At 47.1% G+C, this 25,067-nt stretch overlaps 1 protein-coding gene across 9 annotated transcripts in view; it reads right to left on the bottom strand.

Moving 5' to 3' along the window:
* Positions 1–24,489, bottom strand: part of LOC129526178 (uncharacterized protein C9orf85-like) — a 44,622-nt gene extending 20,133 nt beyond the window's left edge. The window contains exons 1-6 of one of the 9 annotated variants that reach the window (XR_010130509.1): positions 14,768–14,882; positions 14,258–14,323; positions 11,436–11,560; positions 8,944–9,574; positions 7,992–8,056; positions 3,827–5,808 (exon numbers count right to left, since the gene is read on the bottom strand). Coding sequence is in view for 3 of the 9 variants with exons in the window: in XM_055359708.2 (XP_055215683.2) it covers positions 14,311–14,323; positions 15,206–15,421; positions 18,717–18,848; positions 19,915–20,024 (471 nt within the window). In the remaining 6 variants the exon portion in view is untranslated. The other 8 variants (XR_010130508.1, XR_010130510.1, XR_010130505.1 and 5 more) reach the window with 8 other exon arrangements.
* Positions 24,490–25,067: the final 578 nt, after the last annotated feature.

Raw genomic sequence — 25,067 nt, 5'->3', positions numbered from 1 at the left:
TCCTCAACACTTAAGCACAGTGCTTGCCATCCCGTTGGTGCTCAGGAAATCCTTATTGATTGAATAGATGGGTGGATGGATGGATATACAGGTCCAAACTTTTGAGGGTTATTTTTTTCAAATTTCGGATTGAGTTGAGAAGAAATTTAAAGGAACCATGTTAAAATATTGCTACCTACCAAGAATTATACTTTTAAATTTCAAATAGCCTGTGACTTTTCCATTTGCTAGAATTTCTCTTTTTTTTTTCTTCTTTTTCTTTATTTTATTTTGAAGCAGAGTTTCACTCTTGTTGCCCAGGCTGGAGTGCAGTAGTGCGATCTCGGCTAACTGCAACCTCCACCTCCCGGGTTCAAGCGATTCTCCTGCCTCAGCCTCCCAAGTAGCTGGGATTATATGCCTGGCTAATTTTGTATTTTTAGTACAGATGGGGTTTTGCCATGCTGGCCGGGCTGGTCTCGAACTCCCGACCTCAGGTGATCCGCCTACCTCTGCCTCCCAAAATGCTGGGATTACAGGTGTGAGCCACTGCACCTGGCCTTTTTTCTTTTAATAGGCTTTCTCTTTCCTTTCTCCTAATGTGAGGCAAATATTTATTCTAAATATTTGAGTGCATTGCAGAGTTAGAAGCGAGTTAGGATTTTACAATTTGAACGTTAATGCTAGATAGAATGCAAGATCATAATGGGATGCATCCAATATGGCTAAGAGCCTTCTGCCACTGGAGAGACCCCACTTAGAGGGCCTCTGTGCTCTGCAGCACCTCGATTTATTCTAAATATTTGAGTGCATTGCAGAGTTAGAAGCGAGTTAGGATTTTACAATTTGAACGTTAATGCTAGATAGAATGCAAGATCATAATGGGATGCATCCAATATGGCTAAGAGCCTTCTGCCACTGGAGAGACCCCACTTAGAGGGCCTCTGTGCTCTGCAGCACCTCCTGGCAGTGGGGCTGGGATGGGGGGACTAGGGCTGCACCTCCAGGAGTCAGGCCAGGTGGCTCTTTGCCAAATGCTTTCTGAAAAAGTGCAATAGTAATAAATGTTTCATGCTCCTCCTTCCTGTGCAGCTACTAGGGAAGTGCTTTCGTCTCTGGGAGATGTAGTGTTTGTGGCTGTTTTCTCTGACTGTTCCCACTGCTTTAACTCGGTTTCTCACTCCGCAAGGGCCATTCATTTCTCCACTTACCCTTTCTCAAGGCATTTCACTCCAGATCCTCTGATTTAGTGTCCATTTTCAAGTCCCTGGGGATTTTGACTTGAACTAATAAATGTACAGCAGTTGCTCTTCCAGGACTTTATTTTATTTCATTTTTTTGAGATGGAGTCTCGCTCTGTCACCCAGGCTGGAGTGCAGTGGCGCAATCTTGGCTCACTGCAAGCTCTGCCTCCCGGGTTCACGCCATTCTCCTGCCTCAGCCTCCCAAGTAGCTGGGACCACAGGTGCCCACCACCACGCCCGGCTAATTTTTTGTATTTTTAGTAGAGACGGGGTTTCACCATGTTAGCCAGGATGGTCTCGACCTCCTGACCTCGTGTTCTGCCCACCTTGGCCTCCCAAAGTGCTGGGATTACAGGCATGAGCCACCGTGCCTGGCCCCAGGACTATATTTTAAAGGATAAATATAAAAATAAAAGAGAGGAAGCTTCTCCATATGGTGAAGATGAGTAAGTGGTAGAGGAACGGAACTCTCAGCTGTTTACATCTGACTCTGTTCGTTTAACCCCTTTGCCTAACCACGTGTTGGTATTTCAGGTGTACTTTATTAGGACAAATTTTTGGTTCCTCCATGTGGTTAAGTGACACATGCATTAAATACTTTGCAAAGTGGCTAGTTCATTATATGTGACTAATTCATGTTGCTCTTCAAGAAACATTTTGTGAGTGACTTATGGGTCAAACATTGTTTAAGGCACTGAAAATGCGAAAATAAGACAGAAGAGTTTCTGCCCTGAAGGGTCTCATAAGATAGTGGGGAGAGAGGCAGCATGTAATACAAGAAAATGGACAGACCGGCTACACCATTCCACCTGTGACATGGCCTGTGATGTCAGGTTTAGGAACGAGAGGGATGCTTTTGCTTTCCCTCTCTGTAGACCAGATAGGGGCATGTGGTAGGAGTCAGGAGCGCTCTACAGGAGAAATGGTAGTTGGGTTGAGTTTTAGGTGATAAGTAGGAATTCACCAGGTGGAAGAGGAGGAACATTCAAGATAAAGAGATTAACAAAAACAAAGGAATGAGGCCAGGCTGTGGCTCATGCCTGTAATCCCAGCACTTTGGGAGGCCAAGGTGGGTGGATCACCAGAGGTCAGGAGCTCAAGACTAGCCTGGCCAATATGGTGAAACCCCCGTCTCTACTAAAAATACAAAAATTAGCTGGGTGTGGTGGTGGGCACCTGTAGTCCCAGCTACCTGGGAGACTGAGGCAGGGAATCACTTAAACCCAGGAGGCAGAGGTTGCAGTGAGCCGAGATCGCGCCACAGCACTCCAGCCTGGGCAACAAGAGCAAGACTACATCTCAACTAGTCAACAAAATCATGACTAGTCCAGGGTGCTGCAGGTGCTCTGATGTGTTGGTGGGGATAGGTAGATGGGAGACAAGGTCAGAAGGTGGCGGTGGCCAGACGGTGCAGACTGTATTCTACTGGGAGCAGGTGCTGCGCTGTAAGCCTCTGGGAGCTGGAGGTTTTTAAGCAGGAGGTTACATAATCAGACATACTTTAGAAAGACCTTTTGGAATGAGGGCAGATTTGGGTTATCGGGTGTCAGATGCCTCTGGAGCCTTGCGCCACACCCCCTCACCTCACTCGGGGCAGTGAGCACTTTCCTGTGGCTTGGATGCACCTGGCACTAAAGCTTTTTTCCCAAGAGTACACCTCACACCTTCTGCACCCTGCTCTAGGTATTCTCCAGAGCCGCTGACTCCAGGTAGGTTGTGCCCAGCTCAGAACCACCCAGCTCCAAAGTGCAGGAGATTTAACCCTTTCAGGGGATTCCCTCACACAGGGAGGGATGGAGCCAGTGGCCACATGCTTCTCCTGGTCCATTCAGAGAAGCAACCTGCATGTGCCCAAGTGGTGGCACCGAGCCCCAGTTGCCTACAGAGGTGATCTCAGTAATTCATGTTTATGTTGGTTTTGCTCCTCCCATTATTCATTGGGCTCCTTCATTCCTGCCTCTTTGAGTAGTTCCCAGGTCGGCTACCTGCTCACAGGTTCTAGCAAAGCTCTGCTTTAGGGAAAGGAGGAGAGCGGGGATCCAGCATGAGACAACAGGTTCCAATGATGAAGCTTTTGCAATTGCTCAGGCAGTGATAAAACAGCAAACACTGCATGCCGGGATGTCAAGTAGGGGAAGGAGTAGGGACAGTTGTAGTGGGGAGAATCAAAAGGTCTTGAGGAACAGTTCAACGTGAGGGTGCAGCAGAAATAGGCATTTCTGCTATCTCTTGGATTGCCAGCTGGGACCACAGTGTCATTAACCAAATTGAGAAATAAAGCTGCAGGGGTCGGTTATATGTGTGGGAGATTATGGGTTCTGCTTTTCATCGGAAGGATTGAAGGCACTGTGGAAAGGCAGGGGGAGATGGTTAGTAGGAAGCTGGGTTCAGGGGTCTGTAGCTCAGAAAACAGGTCTGTTTCTGGCAGTTTTGTGACTCATGAAAATACAAATATTATCTCATGTCAGTTGCATGGAACTCTTTTCCCAGACCTTTTGGGAAAGAGTCAGGTGCAATGAGAGCGCCATGGCAGTGCCCCTCTTTCCCCTGCCTCACTGTTTAGTTGCCTATCACCATCTTCTTCCCTTTTAAACATTAGAACATTTGCTCATTACAAATCATATTATCATGGCTTTATTATTTAATTTTGTCTTCCTGAGAAAAGCGTTCATGGTAAAGACAGAAATGCCTCCATCACCCCAGAGAGCAGGACACACAGGAAGGAGGGGCAGGTGTGCAGGTGAGGGGCTCGGGTTTTGTTCCAGGGGCTCTGGGTAGTCATCAAGAGGTGCAGCCACCAAGGACCATATATGCTTGGGTCAAGAGGACACCTACCTGGGAGTGGGGAGGGTTGACTGGCTCTGCCATTGTAACCCATGTTCTACTATACCCCTTGTCCCTCTTTTTAGCTAACCTCTTACTCATCCTTCAATATCATCTTAGGCCAATGAATCCTTGAATTTGTGGTCAACAAGAGGTCTTCTGTAGGCTGAAGTCAGGGCTGAGTGGTCTGCTTGTGATCTCCTAGGAATTCAAGTAAACCCATATACTTCTTGAACATAGCTCATAGCAGAGGACTGAGCCGTGAAAATGCTTACATGCCTGCCTCCTCTGACACATTATAAGCTCCCTGAGGATGGGGACCAAGGCTTATCTCATCGTTGTATCCTCAGCGTCTGACCGATAGCAGGCACTAAGTCATTACTGAAAAGAACTGAGCATGACACCCAAGGGAACAGATGAGATGGAGGTAGGACAAGGAAGACTGAGGAGTCTCTATGGAAGCTTCCAGGGAGAGACAGTCAATAAACTCTCATCAGTCGAAGTGATTTCTATTGTACAGTGCAAACCTATGTGTGCTGTGAGAAACAGTAAGGGCAATAGGGCTTAGGAGGAGGGGAAGGCTGTGGGTGCCTGGGGTGGCAATGGGGAGCCTCACTAAGGAGGCAAAGATGGAACGATGAGGGTCAGCCATCAGATGGAAGGCTCTAGAGCAGATGCTGCTAGTTAGGCGAGGACCAGGTGGGCCGAGCAGACACTGGCTTCAGCGTGCCCTCTCCTTCTCACCGTTCCCATCAATTTCAGTACTACTGCAGAAAGAGACTTTTAAACAGCAAAAGTCAAGCGTACGCTTCACGAGGACAGGGACCTTCATGTGTGGGATGTAACTCAACACCCGAGGGCATCATGCCTGGCTTCATGTTCATTTCTTCCTGCTGCTGCAACATAGTTTGCAGTTTCCTACATTTAGTAGCTTAAAACACCACAAATCTACCACCTTACAGTTCTAGGGGCCAGAAACCCAAACTAGGTCTATTAAAGCTAAAGTCAAGGTGTCAGCAGGGCTGCATTCCTTCTGGAGACTCTAATATGTTCCCTTGGCTTTTCCAGCTTCTAGAAGCCACCCCCATTCCTTGGATCATGGCCCCTGACTCCATCTTCAAAGCCAGAGGTGAAGCATCTTCAAATCTCCCTCTCTTACCTCTGCTTTCATCACCACCTCTCCTGCTCCAATTCTGAATCTCCTACTCTCTTTCTTTTATAAAGACCCTTGTGATTGCTGGGCATGGTGGCTCCCACCCAGAATCCCAACACTTTGGGAGGTCAAGGCAGGAGGAACACTTGAGGCCCGAAGTTTGAAACTAGCATGAAAAACACAGTGAGACATCCCACCTCTAGAAAAAAATAAAAATAAATATTAGCCCGACATGGTGGTATGCACCTGTAGTCCCAGCTACTTGAGAGGCTGAGGTGAGACAATCGATTTAGCCCAGGAGTTTGAGATCAGCCTGGACAACATAACTAAATCTCATCTCTACAAGGACGAGGTGGGAGGATCACTTGAGCCCAGGAACTTGTGGCCAGCCTGGGCAACAAAAGAAGACCCCATCTGGCCAACATGGCCAACCTGGCCACCATGGCGAAACTCTGACTCTACAAAAATGAGCTGGGCATGGGTGACATGCATGTGTAGTCCTAGCTACTTGGGAGGTTGAGATGGGAGGATTGCTTGATCTCAGGAGGCCAAAGCTATAGTGAGCTATGATCACATCACTGCACTCCAGCCTGGATGACACAGGAGATTCTGTCTCAAAAAAAAGAAAAGAAATATATATTTAATCTCTGTCCCTGGTTCGTGGCACAGAGCTTCTAAAGCTCTTACAAAGACCTCAGTGATAGATGTGACAGGAACATCTTTCGTTTTAATATTTGGTCTTGGTCCCAGGTTTCTAACACAAGAGCCTCTAAGAACTTTGGGATCTCCAGCATGGTAAGAATGCATTTGGGGATGTTGTTGAGATGACTGGGTGACAGCAAGCTCCTAAATTTCTTCAAGAGGAGGGCTGATAACCATGCAACCACATGATAAGAGGCTTGGAACTTTCAGCCTCATGCACTGAACTCCAGGAGGAAGAGGGGCTGGAGACTGACTTAATCACCAACAGCCAAAGATTTTATCAATCATGCTTGCATAATAAAGCCTCCATAAACACCCTGAATGGGGTTTGCAGAGCTTTCAGGGTTGCTGGACACAGGAGATGCTGGGAGGGTCGCATGTTCAACAGAGGGCATGGGAGCTCTGTGCCCCTCCGAACTTAACTTGCCCTGGGTATCTTTCTTTTGTTTGAGACAGGATCAGGCTCTTTTGTCCAAGCTAGAGTGCAGTGGCACAATCTCAGCTTACTGTAACCTAAGCCTCCCCAGTCCCCAGCTCAAGGTATCCTCTCATCTCAGCTTCCCTAGTAGTAGGAACTCTAGGTGCACACCACCACACCGGTTATTATTATTATTTTTTAATTTTTTATAGAGACAGGTTTTCACCATGTTGCCCAGGCTGGTCTCAAACTCTTGAGTTTAAGTGATCCTCCCACCTTGGCCTCCCAAAGTGCTGAGATTACAGGCATGAGCCACTGCATCCAGCATGCACGTCTCTTTCATTGACTGTTTCTGAGATGTATCCTTCACAATGAACCAGTAATAAGAAATGAACTGGCCAGATGTGGTGGCTCACATCTGTAATCCCAGCACTTTCAGAGGCTGAGGTGGGAGGATCACTTGAGACCAGGAATTTGTGGCCAGCCTGGCCAACACAACAAGACCCCATCTATACAAAAAATAAAAGAAACTAGCCAGATGTGGTGGTGCAGGCATGTAGTCTCAGCTACTAGGGAGGCTGAGGTGGGAGAACCACTGGAGCCCAGACAATCAAGGCTCCAATGACCTATGACTACACCATTGCACACCAGCCTGGGCAACAAAAGAAGACCCTCTCTCTCAGAAAAAAAGAAAATAAACTGTTTTTCTGAGTTCCGTAAACTGTTCTAGCAAATTATTAAACCCAAGAAGACAGTTATGGGAACCCCCAATTGGTAACAGGTTGGTCAAAAGTATGGTGACAACTTAGGACTTGCCATTGGCATCTGAGATGAGGATGGCCTCATGTGACTGAGCCCCTAACTTGTGGGGTCTGTGCTAACTCCAGGTAGTGTCAGAATAAAGTCATGGGATACCCAGTTAATATCCAGAGCACTGAAGAATTTGGTGTAGAAACTCCATACATACATTCAGTCGGAAGTGTGTGAGTAGAGACAAACATGGGCTTTTCTGTCACCTACCTGCTTAACTGCATAGGAGAGGCAATATGTGGTGCTCATGAACAAAGCAAACATTAAAGTCAGACCAAACCCAACATTTGACTCAGTCTTAATATCCAGGTGAGCTTGGGCAAATCATTCATTATTCCTAAGGCTTCATCACTCCATTCATAAAATGGGGATAACTGTGGCACCTACCTGTGATTCTGTGAGAATTAACAAAATATTACGCTTGGGGTTATTGTGATCATTATACCTATTCTAAACTATTTGACAAGGACAGTGATGGATGATGACATCAAGAAATCAGAAACTGCAATGAGGTCTCTCAGGCAAAATTCCATACAAGCAAATTACTGTGTCTACAAAGCATTCCTGCCACACTTAATTCACCATTCCCCGAACAAAATATGCCATCTTCGTTGTTCAGATCTGTACAGTGCTGGTTTCCCTTCCCGGGCAGTTTGCGCTATCCCATCCCAGCCCATTCCCCATCCCTCCACCTCCTCCTTCCCTCCCCACTCCCATACAACTCTTCCTCATCTTTCAGGACTTGGCTTCAATGTCACCTTAACTGGAAGCTTCTCTCATTCTCCAGAAGAGCTTCCCATTGCACTTGATGCATGCACTATTATTTGATCATTTTTAAGTTACAGTCCAAATCTTTTTGTACCTGAATAACATGTTGCCCAGTCAGTCTCTCTTCCTGGATTCAGAAGTCTTTCATGGTAGATCCAGCTGGAAGTGACAAAAAGACATCTTTTGACATAAAGGGATGACACAGGCAGACATAAGTTCTTAAATGTCTTAAATGTTATGTGAAAATTAAACAGAATTCAAAGACTTGTGGGGAACACTTAGGAGGGAAAGTTACTGGGAATGTCATAAAGGGTTAATTTGTATTTTATTTTATTTTATTTTATTTTATTTTATTTTATTTTATTTTATTTTATTTTTTGAGACAGTCTCATTCTGTCACCTAGGCTGGAGTCGTGGTGCAATCAGGCTCACTGCAGCCTTGACCACCTGGGCTCAAGTAATCTCACTTAATTTTTATTTGGTTTAAGAAAGTCTTGGTTGAGGGTGGTGGCTTATGCCTGTAATCTCAGCACTTTGGGAGGCTGAGAGAGGTATATTACTTGAGGCCAGGAGTTTGAGATCAGCCTGGGCAATATATTAAGACCCTGCCTCTACCAAAAAACAGAGTGAATGTGTGGAAGACAATTTTTCCACAGACTGGGAGTGAGGGAATAATTTCAGGATGATTCAAGTGCATTACATATATTGTGCACTTTATTTCTATTATCACTACATAGTAATATATAATGAAATGATTCTACAACTCACTATAACGTAGACTCAGTGGGATCTCTGAGCTTGTTTTCCTGCAACTAGACTGTCCATCTGGGGTGATGGGAGACAGTAACAGAATATCAGGCATTAGATTCTCATAAGGAGTACACAACCTAGATCCCTCGCATGCACACTTCACAACAGAGTTTGTGCTCCCATGAGAATCTAATGCTGCTGCTGATCTGACAGGACATGGAGCTCAGGTGGTCATGCAAACGATGGGAGGGGCTAGAAATACAGATGAAGTTTCCCTTCACTCGCCTGCTGTTCACCTCCAGCTCTGTGGCCCTGTGGTTGGAGACCGCTGCTCAAGTGCATTTGAAAGGATCCATCCCATGCCATTCTTCAGAGTCATCTTTACTGCTGCAGTGGTCAACTTGTAGCACCCCTAAGCTCGCAGGACATATGCTTCAACTGGCATTTCACAATCAACAGTATGTAGTAGCTTGAGTCATTGTGAGGTCACTTCCTGGAAATCACCAGCATCCCATATCCCATTAGCAAGGAGCTCAGCACTGCTCCTTGGATAACCAAACCTATTCCCAAATCCCATCTGTGTGCGTCTATCTCCTGGTACCCTTCCTAGCATCAATTCTGTATTTGTAGGAGTCCAATCAGGAGACAAAACCACTCAAAAGTTTAAACTAGAATGAGCAAGATGGCTCACACCTGTAATCCCAGCACTTTGGGAGGCCAAGGTGGGCGGACTGCTTTGAGCTCAGGAGTTTGAGAACAGCCTGAGAAACATGGTGAAACCTCGTCTCTACAAAAAACACAAAAATCAGCTGGGTGTGGTGGCACTTACCTGTAATCCCAGCTACTCGGGAGGCTGAGGCAGGAGAATTGCTTGAGCCTGGCAGGTGGAGGCTGCAGTGAGCAGAGGTTGTGCCACTGTACTCCAGCCTGGGTGACAGTGTGAGACCCGGTATCAAAAAGAAAAAACGTATATATATATATATGTAAATTTAATATAAAAAGTATTAATTTTGGCCAGGCACAATGGCTCATGCCTGTAATCCCAGCACTTTGGGAGGCCAAGGCAGACAAATCACCTGAGGTCAGGAGTTCGAGACCAGCCTGACCAGCATGGAGAAACCCCATCTCTACTAAAAATACAAAATTAGCTGGGCATGGTGGCACATGCCTGTAATCCCCACTTCTCGGGAGGCTGAGGCAGGAGAATCGCCTGAACCCGGCAGGTGGAGGTTGCGCTGAGCTGAGATAGCGCCATTGCACTCCAGCCTGGGCAACAAGAGTGAAACTCCATCTCGAAAAAAAAAAAGGTATTAATTTTTACAGAGGATCAGCACAATGAGGGACACACTAGCACAAAGTAAAGACAACTCTAGAGAATACGGAACTAGCAGAGGCCAGGCATTGTGGCTCATGCCTGTAATCCCAGCAATTTGGGAAGCCTAGGCAGGAGGATCGCTTGAGGCAAGGAGTTGGAGACCAATCAGTGCTAAATAGTGAGACTCTGTGTCTACCAAAAAAAGAAACATTAGCCAGGTGTGGTGGTGGTGCACACCCATAGTTCCAGCTACTTGGGAGTCTGGGGTGGGAGAAATCCCTTGAGCCTGGGAAGTCTACACTACAGTGAGCCAAGATTGTGCCACTGCACTCCAGCCTGGGCGACAGAGTGAGACCCTGTCTTAGAAAGAAAAAAGAAAAGAAAGTGTTAATCCCCCTATGGGAATCTCCTCTTCTCCTGCCCTCTCTGGAACCTCACTTGTCAGTTCTTCCTCCCACTTTCCTGTATCTTTAACCTATCCCCCACTTTTAGCTCCTTCCCATCATCATTTAAATTACTCAAACTTCTTCTGTTTTAAAAACCTCTCCCTAAACTCAGTGAGAGGTCTCCTGCACACCCATTGAGCCATCTGCTCTCCCTGGTGCCTTCTCTACAGCAGCCTGAGCCATGTCTGTAAATGAATCTCATCATGTTACTCCCCCATTTACATCACTTCTCCTTGCCTCAGGGATTAAGTCCAAACTCCTTAACAGCCCCTGCTCTGCCCTGCCTTGCAAGGCAGCCTCACTGCTTGCCCCTCTCCGTTTCATCTGCTATGGAGTCCAACTGAGCCTCATCTGCCCCTTCAACGCACACTCTTTCTCCTCTGGGAGTCTCTGAAGTGGGTAATATCCTCTGCTTATAATATGCTTCCCCTTAAACCTCTACTCTCTTCCTAGCTAGCTTTGACTCCTCTGTCACTTGTCCGCTTTGGCATCACCTCCTCATAGAAGACTTCTCTGACTCCCGAGATTCTCAGGAGCATGGCAGGTGAGGTGCTCCTCCCATGAATGGATGGAGATTAGGGAGTGTGTGTTATTCATGCTTAATTCACCAGTGCTTAGCTGAGTACCTGGCATAAAATAGTTACTGTGGTGGCCAAAGTAATAACCCCCACCGCCACCAATTGCTCATGTCCTATGTTACACAGCACAATTACATAGGAAGGGGGAATTAAGAGTGCAGATAAAATTAATGTTGCTCATCAGCTGACCTTAAAACAAGATTATCCTGGAGTATCTAGGAGAGCCCATGTAATTACAAGCATTCTTTAAAACTGGAAGAGGGAGGCAGAAGGTTAAGAACCAGAGACGGTGGGCACAATGGCTCATGCCTGTAATACCAATACTTTGGGAGGCCAGGGCAGGAAAATCCCTTGAGTGCAGGAGTTCAAGGTCAGCCGTGGCAACATACTGAGGTCCCATCTCTACAACAAAATAAAAAACAAAATTCACTGAGTGTCACAATGCTTACCTGTAGGTCCCAGCTACTGGGAAGGCTGACATGGTAGGATTGCTTGAGCCTGGGAGTTTGAGGCTATAATGAGCCATGATAGGACCACTGAACTCCATCCTGAGTGACAGGGCAAGGTCCTGTTTCTAAAGAAAAAAAGGACATTGGAATCAGGGTCCTCTCCATCCTGAGGTGCCTACAAGGCATCTCTCTCTGCAAATGAGTAAACATCACCCTCCAACTCCTTACAGAGTGGAGCAGCAGGAAAACTCCTTCACCTCATTTCTGTGCTGCTTGGGAGGCCTGAACAGCCCAATAACCAGCTCCTTGCTGATGAAGCAATCAGGAAATGGCTCGAGTTGAGCTAAGGAGAATTTGGATCCTTCTTTTGGTTCTCAATAGGCAGGGTAGGGGCCAGGCATGTTGGCTCATACCTGTAATCCTTGCACTGTGGGGGGCCAAGGTGAGAGGATTGCTTGAGGACAGGAGCTCAAGACCAGCCTGGGCAACATAGCAAGACCTGGGTGGCATACACCTGTGGTCCCTACTACTTGGTAGGATGAGGTGGGAGGATTGATCACTTGATCCCAGGAGTTTCAGGCTGCAGTGACCCATGATCACACCACTGCACTTCAGCCTGGGTGACAGAGCCAGACCATGTCACAAAAAGTTAGAAAGAAAAAAATAAGAGAGAGGGAGAGAGACTATACACAGGCACCACCACATTTGGCTAATTTTTAAATATTCTGTAGAGACAAGGTCTTGCTAGGTTGCCCAGGCTAGTCTAAAACTCCTGGCATCAGGCTGGGCATGGTGGCTCATGCTTGTAATCCCAGCACTTTGGGAAGCTAAGGCAGGCAAATCACCTGAAGTCTGGAGTTTGAGACCAGCCTGGCCAACATGGCAAAACCCCGTCTGTACTAAAAGTACAATAATTAGCTGGGCATGGTGGCAGGCACCTGTAATCCCAGCTACTCGGGAGGCTGAGGCAGGAGAATTGCCTGAACCCAGGAGGTGGAGGTTGCAGAAACCATGATCACGCCACTGCATTCCAGCCTGGGCAAGAGAGCAAGATTCTGTCTCAATCACTCAATCAATAAAAATATAAGGAGGAAGAATTTACTGTGTATTTATATGTCTGGTATTATGTGAAGCACTTTACTATCTTATCAAATCTTCGGGACAGATCTTCAGTTCTCATGACCACAAAAGAGGATACTAAAGCTCAGACAGGAGAAGAGACGTGGCCAGCCTGTGTCCCCAGGGCCTATGGTCTTACCACTAGGTTACAGTGTTTCCAGATATCACATGTTGTGAGATTTTTGCTTTAAAATGAACCAAAAAAAACCAAAGGCAAAAAAGGCATAAGCTATTAAAAAGTGGGAGAAACACGAAGAGAACCTGAAGCATGTAACTAAAAATATTATGGAAATGTTATTGAATTCATTAGCAAATTTAATGCTAGGTTTTCATTGAGGAGTAGGTTATATTACTCATGATGAAGAAAAATGTTCATTTTAAGTATATTAACATAAATACCATCAATATTATCATGTTTAAATGTTCACTTAAAGCAATTCAGTTAAAATTCTGCATATCATACAATTTTATAGTTTGCTAGTAGGTTACAAGTAAATAGTCACCCAAATAAAAACATCATGTGTTTTCCACTGGTTGTTGCTCTTTTTAGGTGAGCATTTGATGTATACCAACAGAGAGAGGATAATAACAGATCGCTAATTTCTTTCATCACTATATAAAGGTGGCTTCAGGATAGAATAGTATAAGGGCAATGATGAATTTGAAATCTAACATCAATTCAGTGATGCATCAAGATAAAAGTAGAGACAACAGGGGCACCTTGGTGAGTACTGAACATTTTATTTATTTATTTATTTTGAGATGGAGTTTTGCTCTTTTTGCCCAGGCTAGAGTGCAATGGTGCAACCTCGGCTCACCACAACCTCTGCCTCCTGGGTTCAAGCGATTCTCCTGCCTTGGCCTCCCGAATAGCTGGGATTACAGACATGAGCCACCACACCCGTCTAACTTTGTATTTTTAGTAGAGACGGGGTTTCTCCATGTTGGTCAGGCTGGTCTCGAACTCCCGACCTAGATATCTGCCTGCCTTGGCCTCCCAAAGTGCTGGGATTACAGGTATGAGCCACCGCGCCCAGATGAATTCCAAATTTAACAAAGCAGACTAAGAGAAACAATTCATTTAAAAAAATAATATTTGGCCAGGCATGGCGGCTCACACCTGTAATCCCAGCACTTTGGGAGGCTGAGGTGAGTGGATCAGGAGGTCAGCAGTTCAAGACCAGCCTAGCCAAGATCATGAAACCCCGTCTCTACTAAAAATACAAAAATCAGCCAGGCGTGGTGGCTGGTGCCTGTAATCCTAGCTGCTCGGGAGGCTGAGGCAGAGAACTGCTTGAACCCGGGAGGCGGAGGTTGCAGTGAGCCGAGATCGTGCCACTGCACTCCAGCCTGGGTGTCAGAGTGAGGCTCCGTCTCAAAAAAAATAAATAAAGAATTCAATGAAATCCCTAAGATCCAGGGCTTTGCAACAAATATGTAAATAAATTTCCAATCTCCATACTGAAAGTTTAAAAGAAATGCTAACTAATAACTAAAGAAATACAACTTTTCCTCAGCTTTGCAGCAATCTAGAAACAAAGTGTGTAGACACTACAAAGCACCTTACAAGGAGAAACGTGTAAAGATGGCATGACTTGCCGGCAGCCCTGGGCTTGTCCACGGTACCCCCATGATGAACAGTAACTCCATTGTGTAAACGCCCATGAACATAAGATTACAGGACTTTTCCAGTTTAGACATACCATATTTTCTTTCAGACAATTCTTCAATTTGTTTACGTAGATCAGCGATACGATTATTCCATTTCTCTGAAAATCAAGCAAAAGTTGCTTCTCAATAATACGTCCCTATGTCAGAGCAGCACTAATGTATAATGACTTATTTCATATATTTTACATTCTAACAGTCCATATCATTTTACTGCTTTCAAGAAAAAATTTCCCCTTTTTGGTGGTTCTTAGAATACGTTTAATGGGAGACTATTAGAGAAGCTGAAAAGCAGGAGGGCAGAAAAGTTCAATCAAATTAAACACAATAACAGGGAGGTCACAATGAGGTGGCCTCCAGGGGTCTTTTAGCAAACTTCCTAAAACATGTCTCACCTGTGTGAAATAAGACTTTACAGCAGCCGGGTGCAGTGGTGCAGGCCTGTAATCCCAGCACTTTGGCAGCAGAGGCAGGCGGATTGCTTTGAGCTCAGGGCAACATAGCCAAAACCCCCCTCCCTAGCCCCACCCCCACCCCATCCCTACCAAAAATACAAAACAGCAGGGCATGGTGGCGGGTGCCTGTAGTCCCAGCTACTCAGGAGGCTGAGGCAGGAGAATCACCTGAACCCAGGAGGCAGACATTGCAGTGAGCCAAGATCACGCCACTGCCAGCCTAGATGACAGAGCAAGACTCCACCTCAAAAAAACAAAAACAAAAACACAAGATTAAGAGGGACCCCCGACCTTACAGATACAAGTTTAAGAGGGACCCCCAAGCAAAAAACGCCAACCCTTTTTCTCCCAATCATTGAAACACCAGGAGGGTGTAACAGTTTTGCAGCCTAGCTGTAGCAGGCTGATGCCCCCAAGATGCCCATATCCTAATCCCGGGAACTGGTGAACATGACCTTATATGGCAAAAGGGGCTTTGCAGATATAATGAAGTTAAGGGTCTTTGGCTTTTGGGGTTGATGTACTCACTCGGATGCTTGTAAGAGCAGAGCAGGTGATGGAGAGGGTGGGAGGTGTAGTGACAGAAGCAGGAAACTCCAGTCATTCGAGACGGGCAGCACAAGCTGAGGAGTGCAGGCCACCTCTATGGCCAGGAAACGGATTCTCCCGCAGAGCCTCGGAAGCCACCGACCCTGCTCCCACCTTGACTCAGTAGGACTTACTGCAGAATTCTGGCCTTCAGACCTGTAAGGGAATACATTTTGGTTGTTTTAAGTCACTAAGTGTGTGGCAATTTGTTGCAGCAGCCACAGGAAACTAGTACTGTAGTGAAGCCTCAAAACCCCCCTGAAGGGGCTGGGCTCAGTGGCTCATGCCTGTAATCCCAGCACTTTGGGAGGCCGAGGTGGGTGGATCACTTGAGGTCAGGAGTTCAAGACCAGCCCAGCCAACATGGTGAAATGCCAGCTATACAAAAAATACAAAAACTAGCTGGGCATGGTGGCACATGCCTGTATTCTCAGCTACTCAGGAGGCTGAGACAGGAGAATTGTTTGAACCCCGGGGGGCGGAGGTTGCAGTGAACTGAGATTCCACCACTGCACTCCAGCCTGGGTGACAGAGCGACGCTCCATCTCGAAAACAAAACAAAACAAAAAAACCCCACCTGAAGGTTTCCAGTTCTGCCAGCAGTCTCCCACCCAACCCCCAGAAGCAGACATTCCATTGCTGTGGGCCATGGACAGGCAGAAGGAAGCACCTCCTCATGGCAGAGGCCTACCCAGGAGAAACCCAAGGGAAGGCACTGCTGGGCTGGCCCCTCTCTGCCAAGGCCATATTCTTTTTTTTTTTGAGGCCAGTTTCACTCTGTCTCCCAGACTGGAGTGCAGGGGCACAATCTCGGCTCACTTCGACCTCTGCCTCCCCAGTTCAAGTGATTCTCCTGCCTCAGTCTCCTGAGTAGCTGGGATTACAGGAGTGTAGCATGCCTAGCTAATTTTTGTATTTCTAGTAGAGATGGGGTTTTGCCATGTTGCCCAGGCTGGACTCGAACTCCTTGCCTCAAGTAGTCCACCTGTCTCAGCCCCGCAAAGTGCTGGGATTACAGGAGTGAGCCACTGCACCCAGCATTTGCCAAGACCTTTGATGGCAGGCTTTTTCCAGGTGATCAGTCCTTGTCTGGTCTGGCTCTGCCCCACTCTCCTTCTCACCTAGTTGGAATCCCTAGCTACTTTTCAGTAGAGGAGAGTGTGTACCCCAATCCCAGCTTGGTTCAGATCTGCATTTAACTCATGGAACCTGGCTGCTCCCCAGGTCCTGAAGAAAAAAAGGGTCTCTCTGTGGGTATGATAAAGGATGGGCCTGTCCCCAGGACCCTGTGAGAGGGCAGCCCAATGTCCCACCAGGTTGGCACGGCTGGGGAAGGGAAAGTGTTATGGCAGCCCCAAGAAAAAAAAGAGGCAGCAGAGGGAGCAGGACAGCGCTCACATGGAACTCATGCCACTGCCTGAGTGAGGGGAGGGAGGAGTGCACGCCAGTGACGTCAGGGGGCAGAGAGGCGCAGTTCCAGGGCGGCTTTCCCCCTCACTTCCTGCCATGTTACTCTGATCGCCTCCAGGTGAGCCTGCCCACTTTGTGCCCAGGGGCCTGTAGAAAACCACAGCTCCCCATGGTTATGGCCCCAGGAGTGGGGCAGAGCAGGGAGGAGTCCTGGACAGAGGAGAGGCAGGGGCAGGAGGGAGTGGGCCTCAAACTCCAGGAGGGGGCCCTTCTCATGGGTCCTGCTTTCTGGCTTCTCCTTCCTTACCCCTGGGCTGATCACTCGGGGAAGAACTGAGACAAAGTTTCTCACCCTCAGGCCCAAAGGGTTTAATTACTGGGCCCTTAGGGAGGTGTGAGCCCCCTGAAAGGATGCAAGGTTTTGTTTTGTTTTGTTTTTTGAGACAGAGTTTCGCTCCTGTTCCCCCAGGCTGGAGTGCAGTGGCGTGATCTCACCACACTACAACCTGCGCCTCCCAGGTTCAAGTGATTCTCCTGCCTCAGCCTCCAGAGTAGCTGGGATTACAGGTGGCTGCCACCACGCCTGGCTAATTTTTTGTATTTTTAGTAGAGACAGGGTTTCGCCATGTTGGGCAGGCTGGTCTTGAACTCCTGACCTCAGGTGATCTGACTGGCTCCGCCTCCCAAAGTTCTGGGATTACATGAGCCACTGTGCTTGGCCACGATGAAAGGTTTTGTGTGGAGAGCATGTACATGCCTTTCTGGGAAAACAGTCCACAGCTCTTATTCTCAGCAGGCTTCACGGTCAAAAAAGGTTAGAACTCTTGCTACAGAGCTGTGGAAGCAGCTAGGTGAGGGGCCTGCCAAGGGCACTCTGGGCACTACCTGGGCACTCTCGAGCCCATCATCCCCTAGGCAGGCTGCACTGCTTGGTATTTGCAGAGCTGAGGGGGTGGGGCATGTGGGGACTGTGAAATCGCCCTGAGATGACCCACAGTCCTCAGCTGGGAAGTGAGCGGTGCATCTCCTGCAGCGTCCTCCATCCCTACAGCCATGGGGCTAGGAGAACTGGCCCTTGCAGCAAGTGAAAAGCCTATTATTGACTCCCTCCCTAGCCATGTAGACAGTGAACCAAGACACTCATATCAGGTAAATGCCTTGTTCTCTGTTATCAAGGTAACCAGTAGGCATTCCCAGATACAGTGAAGGTCCTCACACCAAGATATGCACCTGGCCACCTGAGGAAAGAGAAAGGACTATCTGAGGGGATGGGGCTGAGCTGGGTGTGGAGTGGTCCTTGTGGGTCTTGGAGAGTGGGAGGGGGAGCAGCATGAGCCAGGCCTCGAGGCAGAAGGACAACCAGGAGACAGCCTGGAAAAAGTGCTGGACCCACAAGGGCTCAAGGCTGGCCAGAGGGGAGGTGGGATAGGCTGCAAAGTCCTGAGGTCTGAAGATTGGCCCTGGCAGGAAGAAACCAGGTAAGGTGGGGTGTTACCTACACCCTCGGGGCCAGATGCAGGCCAGAGCCAGCCAATTACCAGGCCCTCAGGGAGGCGTGAGCCCCTTGAAATCATGCAAGGTTTTTTGTTTTTGTTTTGGAGACAGAGTTTCGCTCTTGTCGCACAGGCTTGCACCTTTGCCCAGAGCAGGCACCAAGACTTCTGGCTCTGGGTGTGACCTCGGTCTGGGTAAAAGCCCCAGCCCCCACCAGGACCACCTACCCCCTAGACTACTTCAGGTGCTGAGCCCAAGCCAGGGGCAGGAAGCTAAACTGATGCCTAGGATAATCCCAACAAAGTCCCTGGTTCCCCGCAGCTATGGGGCTGACGGGGAATTACAGCCCAAACCCCAGATGCTGGCTCTCAAACTAACACTGAGCCCTCAGTGCCCACAGGGAGATACAATCAGCGCACTTTCCAGATGGGGAAATGGGATCAGAGAAGTGCAACAGCCTTGTCCAATGCCCCAGACCAGGGCTCCAGGCCCAGAGTGTTCTTTTGTCACTGTGTTCAGAGGGCAGCAGCTGCTGTGATGTACCCACCAGAGCCTGGCAGCTTTCTCCAACTTTGGAAGCCCAGGAGCATGGCCCCTGTCCACAGATGCACCTGGCATGAGGCGTGCCCAGAGGGACAGAGGCAGATGAGTTTCGTCTCCTCCACTGGATTGTGAGGGCCTAGAAGGAGACAAGGGTCTGCTTGAGAAGGCAGTGAATAGCGAGCAACCTGAGGCAGTGCCCCTCTGGATGGATCCGCAGTGCCTGGATGGAACCTGGCTCAGACAGAGCTCAGTTCTGCAGGTCCCTGAGGCATGGAGAGTTCACAGCTACCAAGTGTAGGAGTCTGGATTCAAAGCCAACGGCGTGACTCCAAAGTCCCTGCCCTAGCCCCTGGACCACCCTTGCAGGCCCATCAGATGCCCAGGCCAGCAGCACAGCCGGCCAAGACCAGGGAAACTTGGGGAGCCTCAGAGCACCCCCAGGTATTCCAACCTAATCCTGGTACCCCGCCTCTCACCACCCTTCTTCCTGCTTTAACCTCAACCTCTACACAAAGCCTGGGCCACTTAATGTGGCATCAAACAGATGCCTCAATAAATCAGTCTAATCTTGAAAAAAAAAAAGACTTAACAGATATACAATTGCACGTTAGAATGCTAAAGACCATAAACATATAACAACTTAAAGTACATATAAATTCAATATATATCCAATCATTGTAACTATGACACAGTAGAATATTAAAATACTATTTTCAAAATGTATACAAGCTTAATGTTCTATGTATTCAAACTATTTATTCAAAATACAAATCATCAACATAAATTGCCACTAATATTCAGTCCCTTCACAGGACACATGATTCACTGGGAGTTAATAAATTAGCAGCCGGCAGGCAGTGACACACAGCAAAAATGAAAACCAAGAGGTGAAATAGTTCTGAAATAAAGGTTTTAAAGCTAACAGAAATCACTGAATTACTAAGTCATTAGCACTAATTTTGAGCCAACTAACTAATTAATATGAGATGATACAACATCCTACACTTTGGTAAATACAGACTATGTTTAAACGATGTCTGTAACGTGACTTGTAAAATGCTCCTGGCTTTACAAAGATGTGATTAAGATGTAGTAACACATGCTAAGCCATTTCCCCCTGCAGAGCATGTGGTAACTTTCATCAGTCACATTGAGAGTCCAGAAGATAAAGGAAAAGGTCATGGATTTCGCTGAGAACTTACCAGAGTTGAACTCCCTCATTTTCCATTCCCCAGCATTGGCGGGTTCTGGGATTGGTGGCTGTGGTGGCTCGTTGGTCTTTGTCTCTTAGAAGGTGGGGAATAATCATCATCTTGAAAAAGAAAAAATGGTCATTACTGAAGGAACCATCTTAGGTTACAGCCACCTCTGGGTCAATTCCCAACATTCAAAAGCTGAGCAGGGCTTTAAAGCTATCTTACTAATAATTATTTCTGTATTGCGAACTTCAGCATACTTTTTTCTAGTTACATTTGAAATGTTATTCTTTTGGGATGTGCTCAAGTGAATACTGCTTTTTCCTCTGCCTTGCTTCATTACTTTTTAGTTTCCTTCATTTGAATCATCATTGTAAGTCTCCCCTTCTCCTCAAATAACTTTCAAATTGCTGCCAAGAACTATGTTCTATCTTAAGGCTTTTGAGGAAAAACTTTCAATGAAGATAGCCGCCTAAAGTTATACAAATATAGAAGAAACGGGATAAAATGAAGCTTAGATTGGAAAAAATATTTAAGATTATACAAAATTCACATGTAAACAAGGGAAGCTGAGTAATTGTATGTTCAAATACTTTTAACAAGTGCAAAACATGTAGGCTTAAAGAAATAGAGCTGGCCAGGCATGGTGGTTCACGCCTGTAATTCCAACAGTTTGGGAGGCCGAGGCAGGCAGATAACTTGAGGTCAGGAATTCGAGACCAGCCTGGCCAACAGAGTGAAACCCTCTCTCTACTAAAAATACAAAAATTAGGCCAGGAGTGATGGCTCATGCCTGTGATCCCAGCACTTTGAGAGGCCGAGGCGGGTAGATCACCTGAGGTCAGGAGTTTGAGACCAGCCTAACCAACATAGAGAAACCCCGTCTCTACTAAAACTACAACATTAGCCGGGTGTGGTGGCACATGCCTATAATCCCAGCTACTCGGGAGGCTGAGGCAGGAGAATCCCTTGAACCCAAAAGGCAAAGATTGTGGTGAGCCGAGATTGTGCCATTGCACTCCAGCCTGGGCAACAACAGCGAAACTCCGTCTCAAAAAAAAAAAAAAAAGAAAAAATTAGCCAGGCGTGGTGGTGCATGCCTGTAATCCCAGCTACTTGGGAGGCTGAGGCAGGAGAATTGCTTGAACCCAGGAGGCTGAAGTTGCGGTGAGCCGAGACTGCACCATTGCACTCCAGCCTGGGTAGCAGAGCAAGACCCTGTCTCAAAAAAAAAAAAAAAAAAAAAAAAGAGAGAGAGAGAGAAAGAAAGAAAGAGGGCTACATTATTTATGAAACAGATACTGTTAACTCAGTCACCAGAAAGCCTGTGTATAAATGAGCAGTGAGATATTCAAGCACAGCACACACACACTTCTCAGGACAGCTGTCGTGAGAGTTCCATGCTCGTTTCCTTCTGGATACATCAGCAACTCACTCTGCTATGATCCTGCAATACATCTCATGTTAGAATTAGAGACATCTGGGCCAGGCACAGTGGCTGACGCCTGTAATCCTAACACTTTGGGAAGCCGAGGCAGGCAGATCACCTAAGGTCAGGAGTTCAAGACCAGCCTGGCCAACATGGTGAAACGCTGTCTCTACCAAAAATACAAAAAATTAGCTGGGCATGGTGGCGCGCGCCTGTAATCCCAGCTACTCGGGAGCCTGAGGCAGGAGAATCGCTTGAACCCAGGAGGTGGAGGTTGCAGTGAGCCAAGATCGTGCCACTGCACTCCATTATGGGGGACGGAGCAAGGCTCTGTCAAAAAAAAAAAAACAGAAACAGAAAAAGAAAAAAGAATTAGAGACATCTGGATCAAATCAGCTGCCAGTCTCGCAAAGTGTCGGGTAACATCCTATTAAGATTGCTGCTTACACATCATCTATAAAATACTGAAAATAACATTTTAAGAAATCTTTTTTTTATTTTGAGACAGAGTTTTGCTTGTTGCCCAGGCTGGAGTGCAATGGTGCGATCTCAGCTCACTGCAACCTCCGCTCCCTGGGTTCAAGCAATTCTCCTTCCTCAGCCTCCTGAGTAGCTGGGATTACAGGCATGCACCACCACGCCTGGCTAATTTTGTATTTTCAGTTGAGACAGGGTTTCTCCATATTGGTCAAGCTGGTCTCGAACTCCTGACCTCAGGTGATCCACTGACCTTGGCCTCCCAAAGTGCTGGGATTACAGGTGTGAGCCACCATGCCTAGCCAAGAAACCCTTATTTTAAAATAAGCCAGGCGCTGTGGCTCATGCCTATAATCCCAGCACTTTGGGAAGCCAAGGCAGGTGGATCACTTGACGTCAGTAGTTTGAGACCAGCCTGGGCAACATGTTGTAACCCCATCTCTACTAAAAATATATTTTAAAAATTAGCTAGGCGTGGTGGTGGGCACCTGTAATCCCAGCTTCTCAGGAGGCTGAGGCAGGAGAATCACTTGAACCTGGGAGGTGGAGGTTGCAGTGAGCAGAGATCACGCCACTGCACTCTAGCCTGGGTGACAAAAGAAAGACTCCATCTCAAAAACAAAACAAAACAAAACAAAAAACCACTAAAAAAAAGACTCCATTTCAAAAACAAAACTAAAACCAAAAACACAACACAAATGTAGCATACAAATGAAAATACTGTGTTAAACACAGTTTCACAGAAAATAAAAGACCAATCAAATACAATAAGCTGCCTTTTTAGATGGGTATGTTATTCTTCTTTCACAGCTAAAGAAACGGGCTCAGAGAATGTTATTTTATTGGACTGTGTTGCATCTCTGGACAGTACAGCTGAGATCAGACTTTGTGTGTAACTCCACTAGCCTACCAGGGTGCCTCTCATAAAGGTAAGAAATGTAAATTTGGGCTAATATACAAAGTTGCCAGGGCAGCACTGGGTCAATTCTACATACAGTACTTCTATGTTCATCAAGGGAAACCTTAAGGGAAAGTGAAAATGCTTCTAGAAGGCGACTGGACACCAGCGCCTTTGCTTGTTGCCTTTGGGCTCTTCTTCTAAGGCCAACAGTGACCTGAGATTATTGACTGGCTTTTCCAATCAAGTGGACAAAATGGTACCAAGGTCGCCAACATCAGACAAATTCACTTGAGGGCCTTATCTATGTGCTTTGAAAGACAAAACTGCTTTTGTAAAGGACACTGTATTTCAGAAAAACATAATCATATTAACAAATAATAACACTGTAAAATGCTGATGTGTTGAATGCTACTTTAGAAAAACATGCTCAAATCTAGGGAAAAAAGTTGATACAAAACTACGTATCAATTATCTAGCTAGCTAGCTAGCTATCTAGAGACATGCTTTCATTCTATTGCTCAGGATGGGAAGCAGTGGGATTATCATAGCTCACTGCAGCCTTGAGCTCCTGGCCTCAAGTGATCCTCCTGCCTCAGCCTCCTAACTAGCTAGGGCCACAGGCGGACACAGTTATGCCTGGGTTTTTGTTTGTTTGTTTTGTAGAGACAGGGTGTCACTACATTGCCCAGGCTGGTGTCAAACTTTGGAGTCGCTGTGTCGCCCAGGCTGGGGTGCAGTGGTGCGATCTCGGCCCAATGCAACCTCCGCCTCCCGGGTTCAAGTAATTCTCCTTTATCAGCCTCCCAAGTAGCTGGGACTACAGGCATGCGCCACCACGGCCGGCTAATTTTTGTATTTTTTGTAGAGACTGGGTTTCACCATGGCCAGGCTGGTCTCCAACTCCTGACCTCAGGTGATCCACCCGCCTCGGCCTCCCAAAGTGTTGGGATTACAGGTGTCAGCCACTGAGCCTGGCGGAGCACTTTCTTATGTTATTAAGTAGCCTAACCCAGGTGGGGCGCTGTCCCTCATGCCTGTAATTCCGACAACTCTGATGGCCAAGGTGAGAAGATCGCTTCAACTCAGGAGTTCGAAACTGGCCCGGGCAACATAGTGAGGCCCCCCCCCCACCCCATCTCTAGAAAAAAAATACAAAAATTAGGCCAGGTGCACACCGCGCCCGGCTAATTTTTGTATCTTTTGTAGAGACGGGGTTTCGTCATGTTGCCCAGGCTGGTCTCGAACTCCTGAGCCCAAGCCATCCATCCTCCCGCCTCGGCCTCCCAAAGTGCTGGGATTACAGTAGGGCCCAGCCAGCCTCATGTTTTATTTAGCAGTCCCTCCCTGTTGCACACTTGCATAGTTTTTTAATTTTTTTAGACAGGGTTTACCTCAATCTCGCAGGCTGGAATGCTGTGGTGGGATCATAGCTCACTGGAGCCTTGAACCTTTGGGTTCAAGTAGCTGGGGGGCTGAGGTAGGACTACAGAGATGGGGTTGCGCCATGTTGCTAGGCTGCTCTTGGCCTGAAGGGTCCTCCCACCTCGGCCGCGCCAGACATAGTTTTCTATTTTTGACCAACATAAACACTGTGCTGGGTCTGAATTTTTCACCTACCCTTCTTCAGCCGGCAACACACAGGACCAGGCGGGGAGGTCGCTCTTAACAGTCCCCACTCTGACGAGAAGACTGCCCAGCTCCAGGCACCGTAGCGCCCCAGTGACGTAGCCGAACACCCGCGCCTCTGACGTCGCCAAAGGCCCACCTCTATGGTGTCGGCGAAGGCGCGCCCTTGTGACGTCACGGAAGGCGCGCTCTTGTGACGTCACGGAAGCCTTCACGTCACGGAAGGCACCACTGCACTCCAGCCTGGCAACAGAGGGAGACTGTCTCAAAAAAAAAAAAAAAAAAAAAAAAAGAGACAAATCTTACCAGCAGCCTGTGAACCAGGAAGTGAAAGTCCAGCCCAAGCTTAGGAAAGTGGAGTCAGCATTGCTCCACCTAGCAAGGCCCCTTCCTCTTCTCCAGAGACTCCAGAATATGGACATTTGCTTCACCTCCTCAAAACCTTTCTTCTTACTTGGTTGGGAGTCATTTGACCATAGCAACTGTATCAGTCAAGGTCAACCAGAAGCAGAAGCATTAGGAGATTTTACAGAGGATAGAAATAGAGATATAGATACAGGTGTTAGAGATAGAGAAATGATAGACGAGAGAAACAGAGATGAGAGATAGAAAAAGAAATATAGAGATGAAATGAAAATAGAGATAGAGATGGTAGGGACAGAGATAATAGAGATAGAAATAGATATATACAGGGTTTTGTTGGAGGTATGTAATTTGTCAGCATTG

This window comes from Gorilla gorilla, chromosome 14 (assembly GCF_029281585.2).
Source record: "Gorilla gorilla gorilla isolate KB3781 chromosome 14, NHGRI_mGorGor1-v2.1_pri, whole genome shotgun sequence".
Taxonomy (NCBI): Eukaryota; Metazoa; Chordata; class Mammalia; order Primates; family Hominidae; genus Gorilla; species Gorilla gorilla.
This window is presented reverse-complemented; position numbering and strand designations above follow the sequence as displayed.